General features: G+C 42.1%; 1 protein-coding gene across 1 annotated transcript in view; it reads right to left on the minus strand.

Moving 5' to 3' along the window:
- The window catches only part of IL1RAPL2 (interleukin 1 receptor accessory protein like 2), a 402,287-nt gene that overhangs the window by 339,072 nt on the left and 43,968 nt on the right, over window positions 1-19,247 (minus strand). Inside the window, 1 exon segment of the mRNA XM_029997043.1 lies at window positions 2,470-2,553. Within this exon segment, the coding sequence (XP_029852903.1) occupies window positions 2,470-2,553 (84 nt within the window).

Here is a 19,247-nt window from a genome sequence, read left to right on the forward strand (position 1 = left end):
AACCCTTCAAGACAAGAAGATATTATTCAAAAGCACTAACACTTGAACGTGGCCATCAAACACCAAGCACCTGCATGCGCACTGCACACGCTGTTATCACACAACACCACTGACCCCAGAAGGTTACAAAATACACAAGGCAAAAGTTATCTCCTCTTAAAAATGGCCCAGCACAGACATGCATGCTCTTTGTCACCGGTGAAAAACGGGTGTGCAGCACCTTCAACACCAGAGTAGCCTGACCATGGCCCAACTGACAAACATGGTCCGCCAGGTGCCCAGCAGGGGTGAGACACTTCCCCTACACCTGACCAATGCTAAGCTAAGATCAGTCACGAAACCCAGGCCACAACAGCAGCTCTAGCCCCTCTTCTGACACAATTTGCCCTACCTTACTCCATCTCTTCCATTTAATAAAATTCCTCCTGCTAAGTAGAGGAAATTGGATTAGATCCTCCCTCCACTCCCCAGTTTTCTCCTTCCTGACTATCTCAACATCTTCCAGGACAGAGGAAGATTCTCCCAGCCACAACCTCAGACCCAATATGTGCTGGTCCCCGACATGCACCCTGGCTCTGACAACTAATGGGATCCATCCTCCCCCTCTTGGCTCAAGGCAATCCCAGACTCCCACGTTCCTACCACCACACACCTCCGTAGCACAGTTCGATGCTCAGTGCCTGCCTTGCTTAAAACCCTGTTTCCAAGCCAAACTAAATGAAAACAGAAGCAACAAGCAGAGATGGTGTTCAAAGAGGCAGCCTGTACAGAACATCACTGTCATCCTCCCCCTGGGTCCAACCACGTCGCTTCCCCTGGATTTGCACCGGATCTGCTCGCCAAGACCTGTGCAATGCAAAGCCCTCCTGGTAACTCTGGCATCCCTCAGAGGCAATCCACAGTCCCCTGAGCCCACTTAGTCCCAGCTTAGCTAACTGCTGGCAGATCTTAGCCCTCATGTGCACCTAGAGATGAACCACCTCCAGCTGTGACCGACTTCCATCTGTCAAGCATTGCTAAGCAGCACACAAAGGTTCCCCCAGCCTTCGTCCCTCATTCCTTCCCATCCTTCTCAATAACAGATCTGATACTCTGTGCATTGGCTCTCGTTAGCCTAGCCAGGAGCTGTGCATGTAAACTGCCCAGCCAACACTGCCAGACTCAAGCTCTCAACCGGCCCGTCTCCTTGGCACGATGGCCGGCATGGCAGAGCAGGCTCGCTGTGGTGCTCGGTGAGCAGAGCTCTGCGTGCCTGTTCCTCTCCACTGAGCATCAAAGCTGTATCACAGGGGCTCCAGATAACATTGTCAAAACTCTATCTTTCTGTCTGCAATGAAGTGCAGGCTTTTACTCACCTCTCTTTTTATTAGATAGGAATCCTTTCAAAATTGGTAAATTAATGGCTATATGCCAGGCTTAGGGCTCCTCAGACAGGAGTAGAAATCCTAACAGGGTTTGTTCCAAATTTGCTTTGCTAGTAATAAACCTAAAGAAGCAGCCAAATGAACACAAATGCCATGTTTTATTCCTACTGTGGATTTTTACTTTCTTATTTTATTGTAGGATATTTAGTTTCTAATGAAATATGAAATTCCGTGACGGGGAAGATTTTTAAAACATATAGCCGTAACAGATCTTAAACTTACTTTTTATGGAGTATTTTTAGAACCCACTCCAAAACAACAGATCTCCAGCTCCCATGGTTGCCATTAAATGTCAGCATTTGACAGTTCCCATACAGTTATCTCTCAGACAACAGTTTCTGTCTGTAATTAGGACAATAACTGTTGTAAATCTGAAGCGGCTGTTGGTAAACAGTGGCATTTTTACAGGCAGGTTACTGAAGAGACTGAGGTCTGGAAGAGCAAGGTTTGGGGGTGTCCTCCTAAGTCTGTTCAAAACCAGAACACTGTGGTCAAGTCTAGCCTCCTTTTTTTTTTTTTTTTTTAAACGGAAGTAGGAAGTCACTGAAATAGAAATGTGAATCAGTTAACTGATTCACAATCAAAAACAGATTTTTATTTGTATTGTTTACACAAGGCAAATTTTGCCAAAAGATTATTTGCCCATTTAAGTTACTTTTTTGCAAAGGAGTCCCACAGAGCCAAATGAAGATATTTCTTTTTTCTTGCAGAAGTTGGCAGTTGGTCATGTATTTCCTCTGCAGCATTCATGGAGGAGCAAAGTCAGGGGAAACACGTTTTTTTTCCTGCTCCATCCTTTCTCCTTTTCTGGTCATTTATTCCAAGATTTGAATAATCCCAATAAGTTCTCATCAGGAGACATACTTCTTAGCCTGCAAAATCTTGAAATTTCAGTGTGCTATCATTTCTCATTGGAACAAAAAGAAATACACTTTTTTTCTGTCCCAGCAAGGAATAAACGTACATCCACATATGAACATGAGCCAGCAGACAAGACAACTGATATGAGACGTGTGGGAAAAGGACATACAGCCTTTGATCTTACCACTGCCCAGCTGCTCTCCAGCATCCCAGGAAAGTCTCCAGTCATCTCTAGTAGGGAAAACTGTCCCAGTATATTCATGTAGACCTGTATACACAGATATATGCAAACCTGAAACCGTATGCCCCTCACTTTTTTTTTTTTTTCTCCTCAGATGCAGCCTTCATCCAGGTAGCCAGATTGCAGTGTAGGCTGGCTGTGTTGTTATTCAGAAGTGGCAAGGTGCTAGAAATCAGATGTTGGTAAACTTTAAAGCACAACACAAGTTGTTTTCAGTACACTATGAAATCCCGCCTAAGGTTAGCATGTAAATATCCCCCATCATCTACCTACAAGCTTCTCAAGCCTTGCCTGAAAGACAAATTGAGGGCCAACACCTGTCCTTTGGTATAAGCTCCAAGTCTCAAGAGCTTTGCAGAGGTACCTTTAATGTTTTTGGTGTACTTCAATAGGATTTTGTACTTGCACTTGTGACACCACAACTGAATTCAAATATACCAACAGAGCAGCAGCTAGGGCAAGCAATTTCTTCTGATGCTCAGAAAGCAAAGGTATTTTACAATATAACCAAGTCCCAATTTAATGACTCCTCCGTGTTCCTAAAAGAATTGCAATTTTGAGAATGTATAAAAGCAAATATGCTGGACATGCTAATTGCATCTTCTGTCCTCAAAGACCAAAAGGGAAACCAATTATCACATACACTCAACAGGCTACAGCACCAAAATACCCATCAGCATAACACAGCAGCTTCGGCAGCACATCAGCTTATGTCTGTTGTCTTTGTGCAATCAGCAGTTGAGAAAAGTTTGCTTGAAGAGATAGCACAGGAGGGAAAACACAAGTGAATACAGCTGGCATTTCAACCAGAGTTCATCGTACACTGCAGCTGAGGACAGGAATTTTTTTATTTTTTTTTTTCCAAGAAATACACAAGAGGAAAAAGAAAGTTGTCTCTTCCTGAGCTACACCCCATCCCTGCAGACCACAAACCCATTCAAGGACTTCTCTGAGTCATGACCTGAATGTATGCTTTCCCAGAGCAAAGGCACCCAGAGCAAGCACATTAAAGTGGAGCCAGAAGAGAGAACTAGCTTTTTCACATGCTTCAATGGCTGACAGCACTTTCATTTCCATTTGACCACCTGGTACTCAGCCCAACTCCTCTCCTGAAAGCATCTAGAAAAATTAAAAGGGAAGAACAACATACTTTTGTGAGAAAGTGAGGACAGGGGATTGCAGTCTTGCACAGATTCTAGTGAAGTCACTTTTGAATGTGGTTCTGCTTAACAAGACGTAGCAATTAAGCAGCACTTGCAGAGCACCTCCTTCTCCAGCCCTCACCAGCACCAGGGAGGGCAGCAGCTGCCACATCGCCCCTGCCCGAGGTCTCCAGTCGTGCAAGCAAAATTGAATTTTGCTGCCCATGGATCAAGCCTGGGTTGCTCCAGCTGGTAGGAGACACGTGAGGAGTCAGACTTGCTGCTCCTGCTACCAGGGATGGGATAGCAGAGAGCCAGCCAACAACAGCTGGTGCTGGGACCAAGCCATCTCCTCCACCACACATATGCCTTGCCCCGTCCCTTAGACCCCAGCCTGGCTCTCCAGGGCTCTGGCACCAACGAGGAGGCAGCAGAGCAGCAGCTGCCAGGGCTGCCCCTGCCTGAGCACCCTTCTGCTTTGCCCAGAGCTGCTCTTGTTTTCACACCCCAATCTAGCAAACCTGTAAAAACCAGCACAACTCGAGAGGGGCACAGGAGGTGCCTCTCCACAATGGAAGAGAAAACAACGGGATATCTCTTATAAGATTAAGAATGTTCTCAAAGCAGTATTTTATTAGCCTTCCTAAAAAATGAGAAATAATTGCTATGAATACAGTGTAAGCAAAGCAGGCAGAAGCTAGATCTATTATGAGTAGGGGCTCAAAACATTACAGCCAGCTCTTTAGGTCAAAAAATATAGTTAATTTTGGTGGGGAAAATGAAGCGTCCAGCTTGCTTTTGGACAAATCATGTATTTTATGAGAAGCATTGCAGTCCGTTTGCTTTTAATTCATTCCAATAACTTGAAAACCCATATGGGTTTTTTTTATACTAAAGAAAAAAAAGATCTTGCCGGTGATGAACAAATACAAAAGAAAATCTATGAGAGCTGGCAAAGGGAGAAACACGTGGAAATAATCATATGAAGAACCAAGCACAACAGAAGTTAGTCTCTGTGCAAACCAGCAACCACAGTTTCAGAAAACATACCCAAAGGAGGAAAGAAAGGGATGCAAAGTTGCCCTGGCCTGACAGGACACACACCCCTTGGGTACACACCGCAAGCCCTGACAGAGGGAAGGCTGTAGAGGACCAAGCAAGGGGCATTCCGCTTCTGCAGGCAACTACGTGCATATGGACTTCAAGGTAAATTCAGCTCCAGCGCCAGCATCTCTGAGTTCAGGCAAGTTAATAGGGGGGCAGATTTGGTGCGGCTGACATTAATGTTGATGTTTTTCTCAAGCCAAAGTTTCCAGAAAGTCCTGTACAGCTCTGCTTACATGCTACCTAATGGATGCGACAGCCCAGTCAAAGTGCCAGCACCGCTACGCTTTGTTCACAGAGGGGCAGATCTCAACATATTCCACTCGTTCACAAAATCCTCCAAAGGCAAAGCGGTTTTGCTTTTTTTTTTTCAAATCTGTCATCACAGAGGGACACTTGCAGAGCAGATGTGCTTAGAAAGCATCAGCATGCAAAGCAATTTTTCACTATTACTGTGCCACTTCTGGACAGTGCAATGAATTCTGTCACTTCCATGTCAAGTCGGGTTTTGTTCTTTCTGAAATTTAAACTACCGGCTCTTTCCAACCATGTGAAGACTTAGCAGTCTCAAGCAACTTAGATTAACTGACTGGTTGAAGTAAAATGGTATTTTATAGAAACCAGCAGACCCAAACATCTTTTATCCTTACCCTTAAATCCGATACAAGGCTTAGAAGATTATAACATCTCCAGAACATACAAAAACATGAGAGTTAGCCCACTGCCTGTAGTGAAAAGGCTTGTTCCAATGGGTTTCATATCAGATAGCTACTTAAGTCCCAAGGCTGGCTGGCAGTGACTGACCCTACCACACAAGGAGGTTACGTGACAGAGTAGGTGCAGAGCTCTTCTAGGCAGGACTTACTGGCTCATCCTCAGCACAGTTCTCTGCACCCTTGCCAGCAGTGAGATCTGGTCTGGACATTTTACCCCCAAGTCACCCACCTCTTGCAGAGTCCAGACTTTTCTCTCTCTACTTTCCTGGAGGTAAGCAATTCAATATCTGGCTAGAGAGCGTTTTAAAACCTGCAGTACCTGAAGCTCTGTTACATAAAGGAAAACATTTGCTATAAAATTAGCACAGCAAGCACAAACACAAGCAAGATCTTTTTCTGCCAGGATAGATCCCATCACCTGTTTTACGATCAGAAATAACACAGCAATAGCTTTCTCTCTAATGAGCGCCTTCTGGATTCCTACCAGTGCTACAACTACCTGGAACAAGGGTCACCCCAAGCATGCATCTGCTGTCCTCTGTTAACTCAGACACATCCATATTTTGAACACTTACCAGAATATGGTATAAGCAAAATAAAAACACCAGAGAGGCTTCTCCATGGAATCCAACAGGCTCTGACAAAGACCACCTTTACAACCAGGTAGTGCTTCTCAGCACAAGCATCTTTATTTATAACCTAATAGAAGAAGTTTCATCAAAATTAATAGGATTCTCTTAAGAACAGTAAAAGCAGTTCTGCATTCCAGAAAGAGCCCTGGGTAGGACACAAACATGAAGGTTTACACCTTCCTACCTGGCAGCCAGATTTGGAGGATTACCTTTTACTTCGAGGGCAATTTTTCAAGATAAAGCTGCCTCTTTCATTTCTTTTGATCACAGAAGAGATGCTAAATTGCCACAGATGGTCATTTGTTTTCATTTTGTGTGTTTTACACAGTACATTTTATAGATTATAATAGTTAATTAAATGTAACAAATAAAATTAATTTCAAATTCAAATGTTGAGCCTGCTTAATCTTCACAACACCCCATTACTGTCAGGGCAGCACAGTTTGAACAAGGTCCTTTGGCAGTCCTGTCACAGACCAGCTGCTGACTGGCAACTCGCTTTATGACTTGAAATTCAGAGGAGCTGACTGCCACCAATGTACAGGGTGCTCAACATCAGATAATATCAGGCCCCTGGTTTCTTTACAGTAAGAATAGTATTGCCTATTTATTTTACAAGGGTTTTTCAGAATTTTTCATATTCATATATTGTTCTCTTCTTCCTAAGCTGCATTTGCAGATTCTGTTATTCAAATGCACTTTCATGAAGGTGAAAGATAACAAATAGAGCCAGGCATGTGGTACTTCACAAGATAGAAATACAATTCACCTCACTATAAGAGGACTGCAATAGCATTTAAAAATGCCCGATTTGCAGAGTCAGCAAAACTGTAGTTCTAAAGAAAACTTTAAAAACAAGCACTTAACCCACTCCCCCCAGAAGAGTGTTATTTGAGGGAAATAATGGAAATAAATGGAAAATAAAAACACTACTCAATGTACTGCACTACATATTTCAGTTAGTGCTCTCCATATGCACATCTCTGATCTTCTTTAAGCACAGAACTCAGTAATATTTCCAAGCACTATTCCAACAGCCAAATTGGGTTTTAGACCTGCCACAATGCTTTTTGTTGAGGCTGTGGGCAGGGGTGGAATATAGGACGTTAGGAGTGCAGAAAAGAGTGGGGAGAAAAGCAACTGTGGTATCTTCTGCTCCTGGACAGCTGGTGCAAGCCCAGGCTGCCATAGGCAATTCTGCAGCACTACTTAAAATCCAGGACGGCAACAACGCAGAATCTTCCCCCCCAGGTGGGAGAAGATAAAAAAAACACATACAGGGAAGGTTTTTTCAAATGTTAAGAAAGCAGTTTCTACATTATTAGAAAGCAAGAAGTAACAAAAACATTTTTTAAAAGAAAACAAACCCACCTAACATCTAACATACTTGTCTGTCTCTCTCCCCACTGTGAATGAATAAATTTCAAGATGAAGTAGGAACCAATTGTTGAAAGCACCACCCCTCAACCAACTGGAACTAACCTTGCCTTTTGCATTTTCCCAGAAATTAATGAGGATTGATGGAAGGTGATATGGAACACCGTATCCTCAGTAACGCACAGAGATTTCTCTACCAGGCTAAGATGAAATAATTTACCATCCAAGATTTAACACCTATACTTGCCCATTCCCCGCTACCATGCCCTTTTCCCTTAATACAATCATTACTGGTGTGACCTTTCAAGTTCCCCATACAATTTGTTGTTAATTCTTCTGAGCACTTCATCTCTTAATGTATCTTTTTTTAAATGTCCTACAGTTAAATCTTTTGCTATAGAGCTGCTTTGTCTATACATTAAAATAAAACTCTACATATTTCATTAGTGTTATTACTATATACATGAACTGTTAGCAAGGTTTATAAAACACAATGGGTTCCTCTAAGAGAAGGCTAAAAAGGGTTTTGTAAATTGATGGATTGCTGGCATTTGGAAGCTGGTATTTGAAAAACATAGCTTGGGTTGGATTGAGAGGGGTAGTCTGTGCTTGTTTGTTTGGTTTTGTCTGTTGTATAATTTTTCCATCAGACTAAAAGCTCAACAGCCCACAGGTTTTAGGGTGCTATTTTATTTTCAACAGGACTAGAGCAAACAATGAAGAAAGAGCTTTATGAAGCTAGACCTATCTGTTTGCCCAGGCATTCCAATACTTCACTTTGCAGATCCTGAACTTGAAACATGTCAACAGAGACAGACTTTCAGAAAAAATGAGCCCAAGTCCCTTAGGTACCAGCTACTTTTAAAAAGCTTCAACCCAGAAGTTTCCTCGTCCCAGAAGGCACGCATTCCCACGGGTGAGCGAAGCAGTCCCAGGCCCCGCCAGCACTTGGACAGACAAACATAAGAAGAACATGAACATGTTTGTAGTGAAGAGGGGAGCACCATCAAGGCAAGATTCAGTCTGGACTGTGTTCAAATTCTGGAGCAAAAGAGGAGTGAGCACTTTAACCACACCATTATGACCTTCCACGGATGTAGGATCACCATGGTCTTACATTTTTCTCTTTCTTCACAGAAAGAAGACGCGTACATGCAGAAAGCCAACGTTCTTAAAATGGTATTATGTGCAAAACCATTGGTGGACTGCTACAAAGGTGACAATGAGTTCCTCATATGTGCCCTTCTCAAGATTATCCAACAGCCATTAAGGTATGTGGGACAATGAGCCTGCTTTCTGAAACTGCCCCTTACCGGCTTCATCACACTTTACCCATTCCTGCAACCTTTACATTCAGCTGGACTTTCCAAATAACATGTTGTGAATTTGATTTTCCAATGAACAAATACTTAGATAATATTTGATGAGTATTTTTTCCTTATTCATTAATAATGATGAACACATCGTGAAATTCTCTAATGTATTCATTATTCAATATTATTCAAACATTTTGTCGGCAAATAATTCTTGGTTTATAGGTCATTCGAATTGCAAATTGTAACTATTACAGTCATAGTTTGCCTCTTACTTTTTAACATATGTAATTTATTTAACTTAAGTAACGCATACAGCCAATTTAATCAATGTGCAGTGAATTTCAATTTGCGCATTTGGCTTTAACATTCTTAGTTACATAAATCATGCACTCAGGAAACTGAAAATAATAATATAGGAGTTAAGTGAATAATTGGAACCACATGAACTAGTTCCACGGAAAACATGAAAATAGTCACATATACAAGCAAATCTAAATTCACTTTCCAAATCATACAAACATTTGCAACTCTTTTTCCCCTTCCTAATTCACTCTGATACAGTTAATTTGTAATAAAACCATGCCAGCAGCTACAGCAGACATTGCCAGATTGCTTTCCACTTCCTCCACTGTATCCTTATTTAGGATATTAAATAACCCTGGTCCCTATTTACTTTTTTTCATGCAGTATCTCAGAAGATATCTGACCACACGTATAGCAAAAGACCTTCAACTTCCACAGCATTTGAGAGACAAACTGCAATTAGTGGTTACCTGAATCGATCATAAATAGCCTAGGACAGCTCTAGTTACTTAATGCTTTTGATTTTATTATAAGACCAGAGATAAAACTATAATGAGGTTCAGTGATAATAGGAAGTTGGTCCTCTGGGACTTAAAATTGAAGTAAGTAGGCAGAAATTAAATGTTTATCTAGCAGATTCCTGTTTGTTCATGCTTTAATGTATACCTCCACCCATGCTTCTACTGCAATTAGGGAACAGCCCAAATTAGTCTGACCATCCTCCTTCAAGAAGGAGAGAATAAAAAATAAAAAAAGAAGAAATAAAGAAAGAAAAAAAGTGAAGCTGACAGTCAATATCTATTACCAGCATGACTTTTCTTAGTGAAAAGACCTTACTTTGAACTGGCAATGGACCAAAAACTGCACTACCTTCACAGCTCTGAGACTTCCTCCTTTAACTGAATCCAAGGCAGAAAACACAGCACAACTACGCACAAGCAATCTGGAATAAGCTTGTATGTGCTCACCCATATCAATACATTGCACGGTCTACGAATGAGCAGATGATCTGGAAGCAGGAGCAAAGATACTCTGTGTTATACCACTGTCAGGTGATACCACGAATCAGGTTCTAACAAGAAACACAGCCCTTTCCCTCTGTAGGCAAGTCTAGAAAGTGGTTTCAGACACACAAGACTGGTGCTGAGACTCAAAGAGCTGGGTTAATCACAAGAAAAGAATCAGCCACAGAAAGTCAAGATCAAAAAACTTGCATTCCCTCCCCTCTTCTCAAGCTGCGGAGCTGTTCAGACATGGGGGGTTTTGCTTCAGGCTGCTCTGCAGTTATTACAGTATGCATGTTTCACAGATGTCGCATCATATCCCAGACAGACCAAGTAAAAAACTGTAACCACCACTGAATTGCTGAACCAGCATTTAAACGGACAGAATTGTGGTTATGCACATGAATCAAAATGGGCTTTTTTGAGTGAAGAGGCAAAATAAAAGCAACTTCTACAGTCAGGTTTTGTGCAGATTCATACAGATGCTGTTGTGCCTTGTGACAATGCCAAACAGTAATGATGTAAGACTTTCACACTGGTGTAGAACATACAAATGGTCAGTTCCGGAAGCAACACCCCTTAGAAAGACCGATCCTCACAAACAAGTTCTTCTAATGGCAATTACAGAAGAGAAAACAGACTTTGGGGGTTGCCCTGACATTGAGACTTTGGGTCTGAGGAGAAAGGCAGAGTAAGGAAGTTGAATGGCCCTTCCAAGGAATTACAGGGGCAGTCAAGCCTGAAGAGGATTAGATAGGAAATGGCATGATCCAAGTACTCTGCTCATTTGGGTGATAAACTAGAGTTCTTCAAAGGGTTCTAGACCACTACATCCAGGGTAGATTCACCCAAATGGTAATGCACCCAGGCATCCAAATCTACTCCGTGAATGAGCTAGGTATACCATTGCATAGCATGAACTCCACCGCAAGGGGATACAGAACTCACTAAACTCATTCCTAGATTTCAACACCCTAAATTTCTGCCCCTTTTCCAGGTGGTAGCATCAATCTGCTTAGCTCATGCAGGTGGGTGAATGCCAAGGTGAGAAACACAGCCTGCACTTACCAATTCTCGCCCACAGCGCCCTGTTTGCAAGACAGGGAAGGAAGAACACAAGCTTTTGTGAGTTGTTTGTACAAGGGGTTTCACGTGACAGCTCAGCCTTCAGCACATGCCATTTTGTGCAGCAATGGCCTGTTGTACTGACAAAAGCAAACTGGCCTTGCCTAATTCCCTCCACCAAATTCTCTACTCATGTAGCCCCATTTTCAAGGCAGGCAGACAGGCAGGTGGCACAGAGGCAACAGAAGTGGAACCACCCTTTCTTCATACTATGCAACTGCACTTTAAATTGTGGTCCCTGCAAGCCTCTCCAAGGGTGATGCTAGCCTACACTGCTGTACAAAAAAATGTTCATTGCAAAGTCTTTCTTCCTTTTCCACTTGAATCCTTCTCCTCATTTTACATGACAAAATCTGAAATCCTTACTAAATGCCATGACACATTGAATTGTTATTAACAAGCTTATTAGAGCTGTGAAACAGGATTTCCATTACATAAATCTCTTACTTTCCCCATAGTACAACAGGATACCATTCTAAGTATCTTATAATGCCCAGTGACCTACCTATTGCCTTGTAACAGAAGCAATCATATCTGATTTGCCCTTTATGAATTCTCCAGCTGTCTTGATTCATTAACATACTGTTAAGTGTTCCTTGTCTAGCAGTGAAAATGTCCTGCTCTCCCATCTCATAAGTAGCCTCTCTCCATTCAGCTCCTTGTTTAATCAATGCTAATTACATAGTCCTGTGATCATCTCCTGAAATTAGCACAAATGGTAACAAGTTCTTTGATTGCCAATGTTTTTGTAAATGTTATATTAAAAAATAGCACTAAAATAACAGCATAGACAAAATTTGTATTAGAACCATGCATGCTGTTTCAAAATTCACAACAAGGATAGCATGCAGAGTGGGAGCCCATGGCCATTCACTTCAACTGATTCAATTAAACTGTGCACAAAGAAACCCACCTACTTCCAGTTTGGAAAAGCACTGGTGAGGAAAAGCACAATCGACAATGAGTATTAAGAATAAGAGAACATGACATCACAGCTGCAAATTCTCAACGTGTCATTTTTTTTTAAGAAAAAAAGATTTAGTTATAAATTCATTAGTTTAGCAATATTTGGGGATGGGGAAGGAAAAAAAAACCAACAGTGTAAGCAAGTTTCAGAATGTTGTTCAGAGACTGCTCAAAAGCAAGGCATTTGATGAAGATTGCTTCACATTTCTAACTGTGCAGCATCATGTAGTGCCAAAGTCCCTGCACAATACAAAAGCCATTACCAAACAGCTCCTGTGAGAACCTACAAAAAAAGACTAGAACATGCCTGTTTCATACTGAAAGTCAAACCTCTATGAACTCCCACTACCCAACAGGAGCTAAATAACTAGAAATATATAGGACAGGTCATTTGAACATACAATGAGATGGGAAATAAATGACTATCCAAGATAATAAGAAAAATGAATGAGGAATAAATTGAGTAACTGGGTCAAGCCATCAGTTCTGAAAAGAACTGGGAGCCTAGTGGATAATTTAGAGTGATTGTCCAAGACAAGAAACAGCTTATTGGAGAAAGTTTTTATGGAAATGGTGTCTTAAATATTTTATTGTGAAGTAATAAAACAAATTCCTGGAGGATGACCAGCTCCATCAAAGATACGGCCGCTGAGATGAGCGACTAACACACCTTAACCAAAGGCCCTACAGGATTCTACTCTGACCAGGTTAAAAAAAAAAAAAAAAAGGGGGGGGGGGGGGGGGGGGGGATGAAATCCCAATGCCTCTGAAGTCAGAGGCAAAATCCCCACTGGCTTCACTCTAGCCCAGTTCTCACCAACTGTCCAGTCAGATGTTTCTGGTTTCCTCAGCCAAGTGCCCTGCTGAGGACTAGTTCTGAGTCACAGCACCATTAAGATCATCCTCTATGGGATGTGGATGGAAATTCATGACAAATTGATTCAGTTTCCTAATTTGACACTGGCCACCACTTCTGTATGGTCACTCTTCTACTCATTGCAGGAGTTAAGAAAATAATAGGCCCTTTCTGCCATCAGCTCTTATTCTTCCTTAATTTCTCTGTAAAGCTCTGTGAGATGGGAAACATCTTAGCAGACATGCCAAAAAACAAACACCATGAACCTTCAGTCTACTTTGGGTCCTCCATTTGTTATGATGGCACACTTGCACATTTCTTGTACATGTGGCCTTACTTTTGTTCCATTTTCAAAAGGAATACAGAACACTTTTAGAACACAAAATACTGCAGTGCCAGAAACCAGACCTAAAACCAAGTAATCATCCTCATCTTCACAACATTATTTCACAGCACACATGACTGACATTCAACATTAGAAATCCCTCTGCAAGGACACTGAAACTTCAGAGCAGTGTACATCATCTAAAACTAAGGAATTCGTAACAACAAGTTGGATTACCTTCTGTAAGGACTGGTTTCTGTAATGGTTTTTCTGAATGCTCAAGAATTCTGGATAAAAAGCGGAACCTGAAGACTCATTATTGTCAACAGAACTTCGGAATTGTGCTGTTACATATAATCAGACATTAAAAAAAAACCAACACTGACCAAATGTGGCTTCTGAATCGGGTACAAAGCTTCTTTGTCTCCACAGATTATCTAACAAAAAGGCCAGTCAATGGTTACTGCGATACTACTGCATTTCATTTCTATCTGCAACATTATTAAAGGTGAAAGCAGAAACCTCAGGAAGGCCCGTTGCTCCATTAGATTGCAGTGCAGCAAAGAACTTCTGGAAGCTTTGAGCTCCTCATCTGTCTCCAAGCACCTACCAGAGCTTCCAGATGTCCTGGTGAGCCAAGCATACGCAGCAGTGCCAACAGCACACACAAAGCAGTTGTCATGTGCAAATGACATCCAAGGGCTCTTTCTTTTAGTTCCCTACTCTTCCAAAACAAGATGAAGACAGAGGCAAAAAATCATTTAACTAGAGAAACTGCCAGTGAGCAAGAGGTTATTTACTGTGCAAGCAAGAACTGGCATGTGAATTTTAAACAGATGTAATTGTTAACTAATGCTTAATATTCCCTCGCAGCATTGGAGATGTGAGCTAATAACAATTCTTACCTCTTGTAGAGAACAATTCAGTGTCCAACACCACAATCATTTCACAAGAAACTCAAATACAAACCACCTTGAAGCTTTTTCTAAAGGGAAATGCCTCCTTGGCCCCTGGACACATCCGCTGCAAGACTTCACGCATCCATGGGTCATGACAAGCTGATGGGAGGAAGGCTCCACAGAACTGCATGGTTCCAGTCACCCAAGACTGAGAAATTCACATTGAAAGGAGTGCTGAGAAGGATAATCTAGGAGACCAGGCAAACTGAGATTCAATTTTACAAGATGAAGCAACATAATTGACTCCTAAGTACATCGGGGGAAAGCACCAGGGAGGCAGAAAAGCTATTTATACAGCCCCAAGTAACCATGGGTACCTTCAGGGTGGGAATGAGAAGAAGGTCTCCAGTCATCAGAGCCCAGTGGTTCTGAGGGAGCAGCAGTACTAGGAACCTGGATCCCACTGCTTTCACAATACATCTTGATAAAATTAAGGGGAGTACGTGACATGTTTGCCCACTACAGCAGAGGACTTGATCCAAAAGCATCCTCATCCCTCCACACACCCAGGCATCCAAGTGTCTAACACTCTGAATCTCCCCATTTCAATTAACGGGTTGCACTCAACTATTTCTGAGAAGTATCAGCCTTTAAAGCCTGAGGAAGTATCTACAGAAACAATTCTGTCATACTTTCAACACATGAATGTTTCTATGGTGACTTTCTAGCACTTCATTGGATTCCCTTTCCTAAATGCTCAGGGTACTCCCACACCACCCTGCAATCCCAAACCCTAGGTAAACCAAAATGGAAAACTACATTTGGGTATAGAAAAACTGAAAGTCAAGCTCTAAATACACATTCACTGTATACCCACGCATCACACCTCCATGGCCTGAACGTGTTCTAGGGCAATGCCGGATGATGCCACGTCATCCAACCAGTGGCAGTGACACAAAGCTATCTTTTGCTATATATACACCATGAGCTCACTTGAGCCTTGAATATCAGAGTATTTTGTCTTGAAATACCACCTTCTCCTGAAGCATTTATACTCACAGGCTGTTCGCAGATACTAGAGCACAGAGTCCGCCTAAATACAGAATAACTACAAAAAAGACAAGCCTTCCTCACTGCCTTCTCCCTTTTTTTTTTCAGTTTACTTTCTCCCCCTTTTCTATTAAGAAACCCCTCCATCCTCCTCAAGGGCTCATTAACCTCTCTAAAATATCATTCTGACACTAGCAAATGCCTTCTGAAAGGGCCAGTGCTGTCAGAGCAACGCGAGACCCCACAAATACTCCCAGAACATTGACCTCTCAGAAGCCTATTCACCTACAACACTTGCACATCCTCATTTGTCTGCTTTCAAGTCATTTAGTCATTTGTGGATAAGCAATTATCAGATCTTCCAGGGCCTGTGGAACAACTTTTCCTTGTCTTCAGCTCACTATTAGCTCTGAGACCTTGTGGACGGTAGTGCAGGATAAAACCCTTTCCCATCTGCCTGATAAAACAGTTGATAACCAAGATCTACCATGGCATTGGAAAAGCTAGCACTGTGCATGCTAGTGTATAAAGAGGTTAGGTGGTTCCTTCACTGTCTATTATTTTCTTAAGGGTCTAGAGCATGAAGATATTTCTTGGAAACTCAGTACAGCCCCAAGACTCACAAAGCTTTCACAGGTGCTTGTGAGCATTGCCAAATCAGGCCATCTTTTCTTCCTACGGTCCCTCTTTTTGCACATTAAAGATTAATACCTTATTTGCTACAGAATTCTGTTATTCTGTCTCCTTCCATCCTGGCACCAATGCAGCCTCCTGCTGAGTTGAACACACCACTACAAATACTTTATTTTCAGTTTTGAATATTTTCTGGCAAAGGTAATGTTAACAAAACAAAGGTTCTTGCAAGCAGCACCTGTTGTGCATAGCATATATCCTGTGTAACTGCTTAAAGGAAATAATATGGACTGTCTCCTCTGGGAAATACGTATAAATCAAGAGGTCTCGGATGTGTAACTTCAATAGGAATCTGAACCTAAGGTTCCCCTTACAGTCATTTGGGGATAGTCTTATTAAACAAGGGTAGGCTCTGCCTAGCAAGGCTCCAATCATAAGCCCTCTCTCAGCACGCACAGCTTTCAACAAGCACAGCGGTCATTACAGCAAATAACCCCAGCCGCTCCTCCCACACAACACTCCACTTTAAGCCTTCTGTACAAGACACTTTTTAAGCAGTTTACCTTTCCAAGGGCTTGTTCATTTGTACACCACTCCTCTATTTAAACAACAGCGGGGTTATGGGCCAGCCTTAAGGTGTTGCAGCCACTCAGAGGAAATCCTGACACTCCATGATTAACCCACGCCACAGTGCTGGTCGTTCTTGTATCTACTAATGCACAGGACAAAGTGTCAACTTGAATTTTGAAACGCCGTGATGCTGTCACTTCATGTCACAGTGTTAAGTGTTTTTGATTATTTTATGTCATCTTGGTTTACTTAAAGCATTCCCACTGCTTGTATTTGCTTTCCATCAAAATGTGTCAGAAATCTCTAAGAACGAACCATTCTTAACCCGAAGGGGTTAGCAGGACCCAGCTGCAACTGCTGGTCGTTGCAACATGCAGTGTTTACTTAGTAGGTTCTCCAAGAATGGCTGTCCTCATCACATCATCATTCCCACTGGAACGAGTCTGCTCCTCAAGAAACCCATTCTGGATAGCTTTTACATGGAAGCGTTTCCAATGACCGGGGCTGCCCACACTGTGCATGAGGCACACAAGCTGGCCCTGTTGCTGGCTGCCCAGGCCTCCACAGCCAGGCAGAGGGTTTACTTTCCCAGGACTGTACCTTTACAAGGGAAATACTTCTCTTCAGTGTGTGACAAAACTTCGCTCAAGCATTGCCAGCTGTTCAGTACAGTAATGGTACCAGGCAGCAATACTTTCCATTTACTTGCTTCATTATAAAAATGACATGAGTTTTTTTTGTGAAGATCGGTACTACAAGGGCTGGAGTGTCCCTGCAGATACATGCTCTAAGAATGAGAAGCAAGTGACGGTAATTGACTTTCAGCTTTTCTTCTCATTACTCATTCATTTCTACAACCTGAATTCACTCTCCTCTGCTCAACCACGGAACATTAACAGCCTTCTCAGAGCATCCTGGAAGCAAGAAACATCAGGTAAAATGCACTCCCACTGACATCCAGCTTTCCCGGACCATGAAAACCTTCGCAGCCAAGTGACATGCTCTAGTACTGAACTTGAACACAAGCTGCAGGGTTGGATGAACGAATCACTGAACACCACCAAAATTATTAGGAAAATGAGTAATAACATGTTCTTTAAAGCTCTCCTGACTTTAAGTCTTGACCTCCCAGTGCACTGTTAGCATTGATAAAGTTTCCTTTATGTCAAGGAAACTACATTCATTGTAAACTGATTCACGCATGATCAGAATCAATCATCTGTGTTTTCAGGGTGATCCTGGACACAAGCTGAATGCCATTAGAACAGGATAGCTAAAGGAAGTCAACAGTGAAAAGCCTGCAGAAAGTAGGATTTATTTTTTTTTTAATAAAGTCAATTAAAGAATAACAGTGTTCTTAAATAGCTGAAAGATTTAATTTACTCTGGAAACACCTGAATCATCATTAACACTATAAGGATCTCTTTGCGTTAATTCATACCCAAATTCAAGGCTGTGCATTTTCTTAGGCGTCTTTCTTCCTGTTCGTATTTGTACCCGATTAAACTTCAGTACAGGTGCATATGGGTTAGTAATCACATTTTTATATTTTGCATGCAGATTAGTCCTATTCGAATCTGCATAAATTTGTTATGCATCACTGCAAAAGTGAATGCTCAAGCAACTTTTATTTTTATCTAATCAAATCACTGCCTAATGAAAAATGAGCAACTGTGCACAAAGGTGCACTTGGACAGACTCCAGGGATCCCTGGGAACAGGAACATTTACCACCCAGTAAGGCTACCAGGTGCAGGTCTCTCTGGCCTCATGGTCAAAGCCTGATCAGGATCAGCCACATCCAAAATACCAGTGCTACCTTCTGCGGAAAGATTAAATCAAGGTTTCCACCACAGGGTGGACCCAGAAGGAGCTTCTACAGAACTTCCCACCTAAACTTCAGCGTAGTCAATTGAGACTTGGTAGACTATGAGTGAAATCCCTCCTCCAGTATGGAAATGGACAAGACTCTGCTTCCCTATACCTGAATTTTCTGGCTGTGCAACAAGAACCATATCTTTTTTTCTAAGGTAAATAGCTGCAACAAGAGGAGCTGAACCTCAGGTAGAAAAACAGTTCATTTAACTAAACTGCCAGCAGTCACATTACACAGTGGTAGGTAATATTAAGCAGTTTACTCTGGAAGTAGCAAGACAAAGCACACACCTTCCACTGCTGAAATTGTATTAAACCATTTTAAAAGAGACTCTGCAGTGAAACAAAAAGGCACAAACACACATGACTTCTTAGTACAATTGGCAGGATCTAGTCCAGAAACAAGTCTTCTCGTAGAGACAAAGGGGTTTTTTTAAAGCAAAATATAAAAGACACAACCACTTGAAAATGTCATCCTGAAGTAGGCAACAGTGTCTGGATGACTTATAATCCATCTACTCCCTCATGTATGCTCCTGTCCATGCCCTCACCCTTCAGCCAGCACAGACTTCAAGCAGCTGATGGGTACAGCCCCAGCTCAAAGTGCACCATGGACAATAGTGAAAAAGTAATAATGGAGACTAGCAGTTAAAAATTTGTGCAAAGTGACTTCAGACCTAAAGTTGAACAGAAAGCTTGATAACCTCCATAACCCACCCCTCCACACAGCAAAGACCAGCAGCTGAGGAAAGAGATGGATACTTGAGCACTTGAGGAGCCCCTGGAGGTGACAAGGCACTCCATTCACCCATCCCACCCCCCAGCTATC

This window comes from Aquila chrysaetos, chromosome 21, assembly GCF_900496995.4.
Source record: "Aquila chrysaetos chrysaetos chromosome 21, bAquChr1.4, whole genome shotgun sequence".
Classification (NCBI taxonomy): Eukaryota; Metazoa; Chordata; class Aves; order Accipitriformes; family Accipitridae; genus Aquila; species Aquila chrysaetos.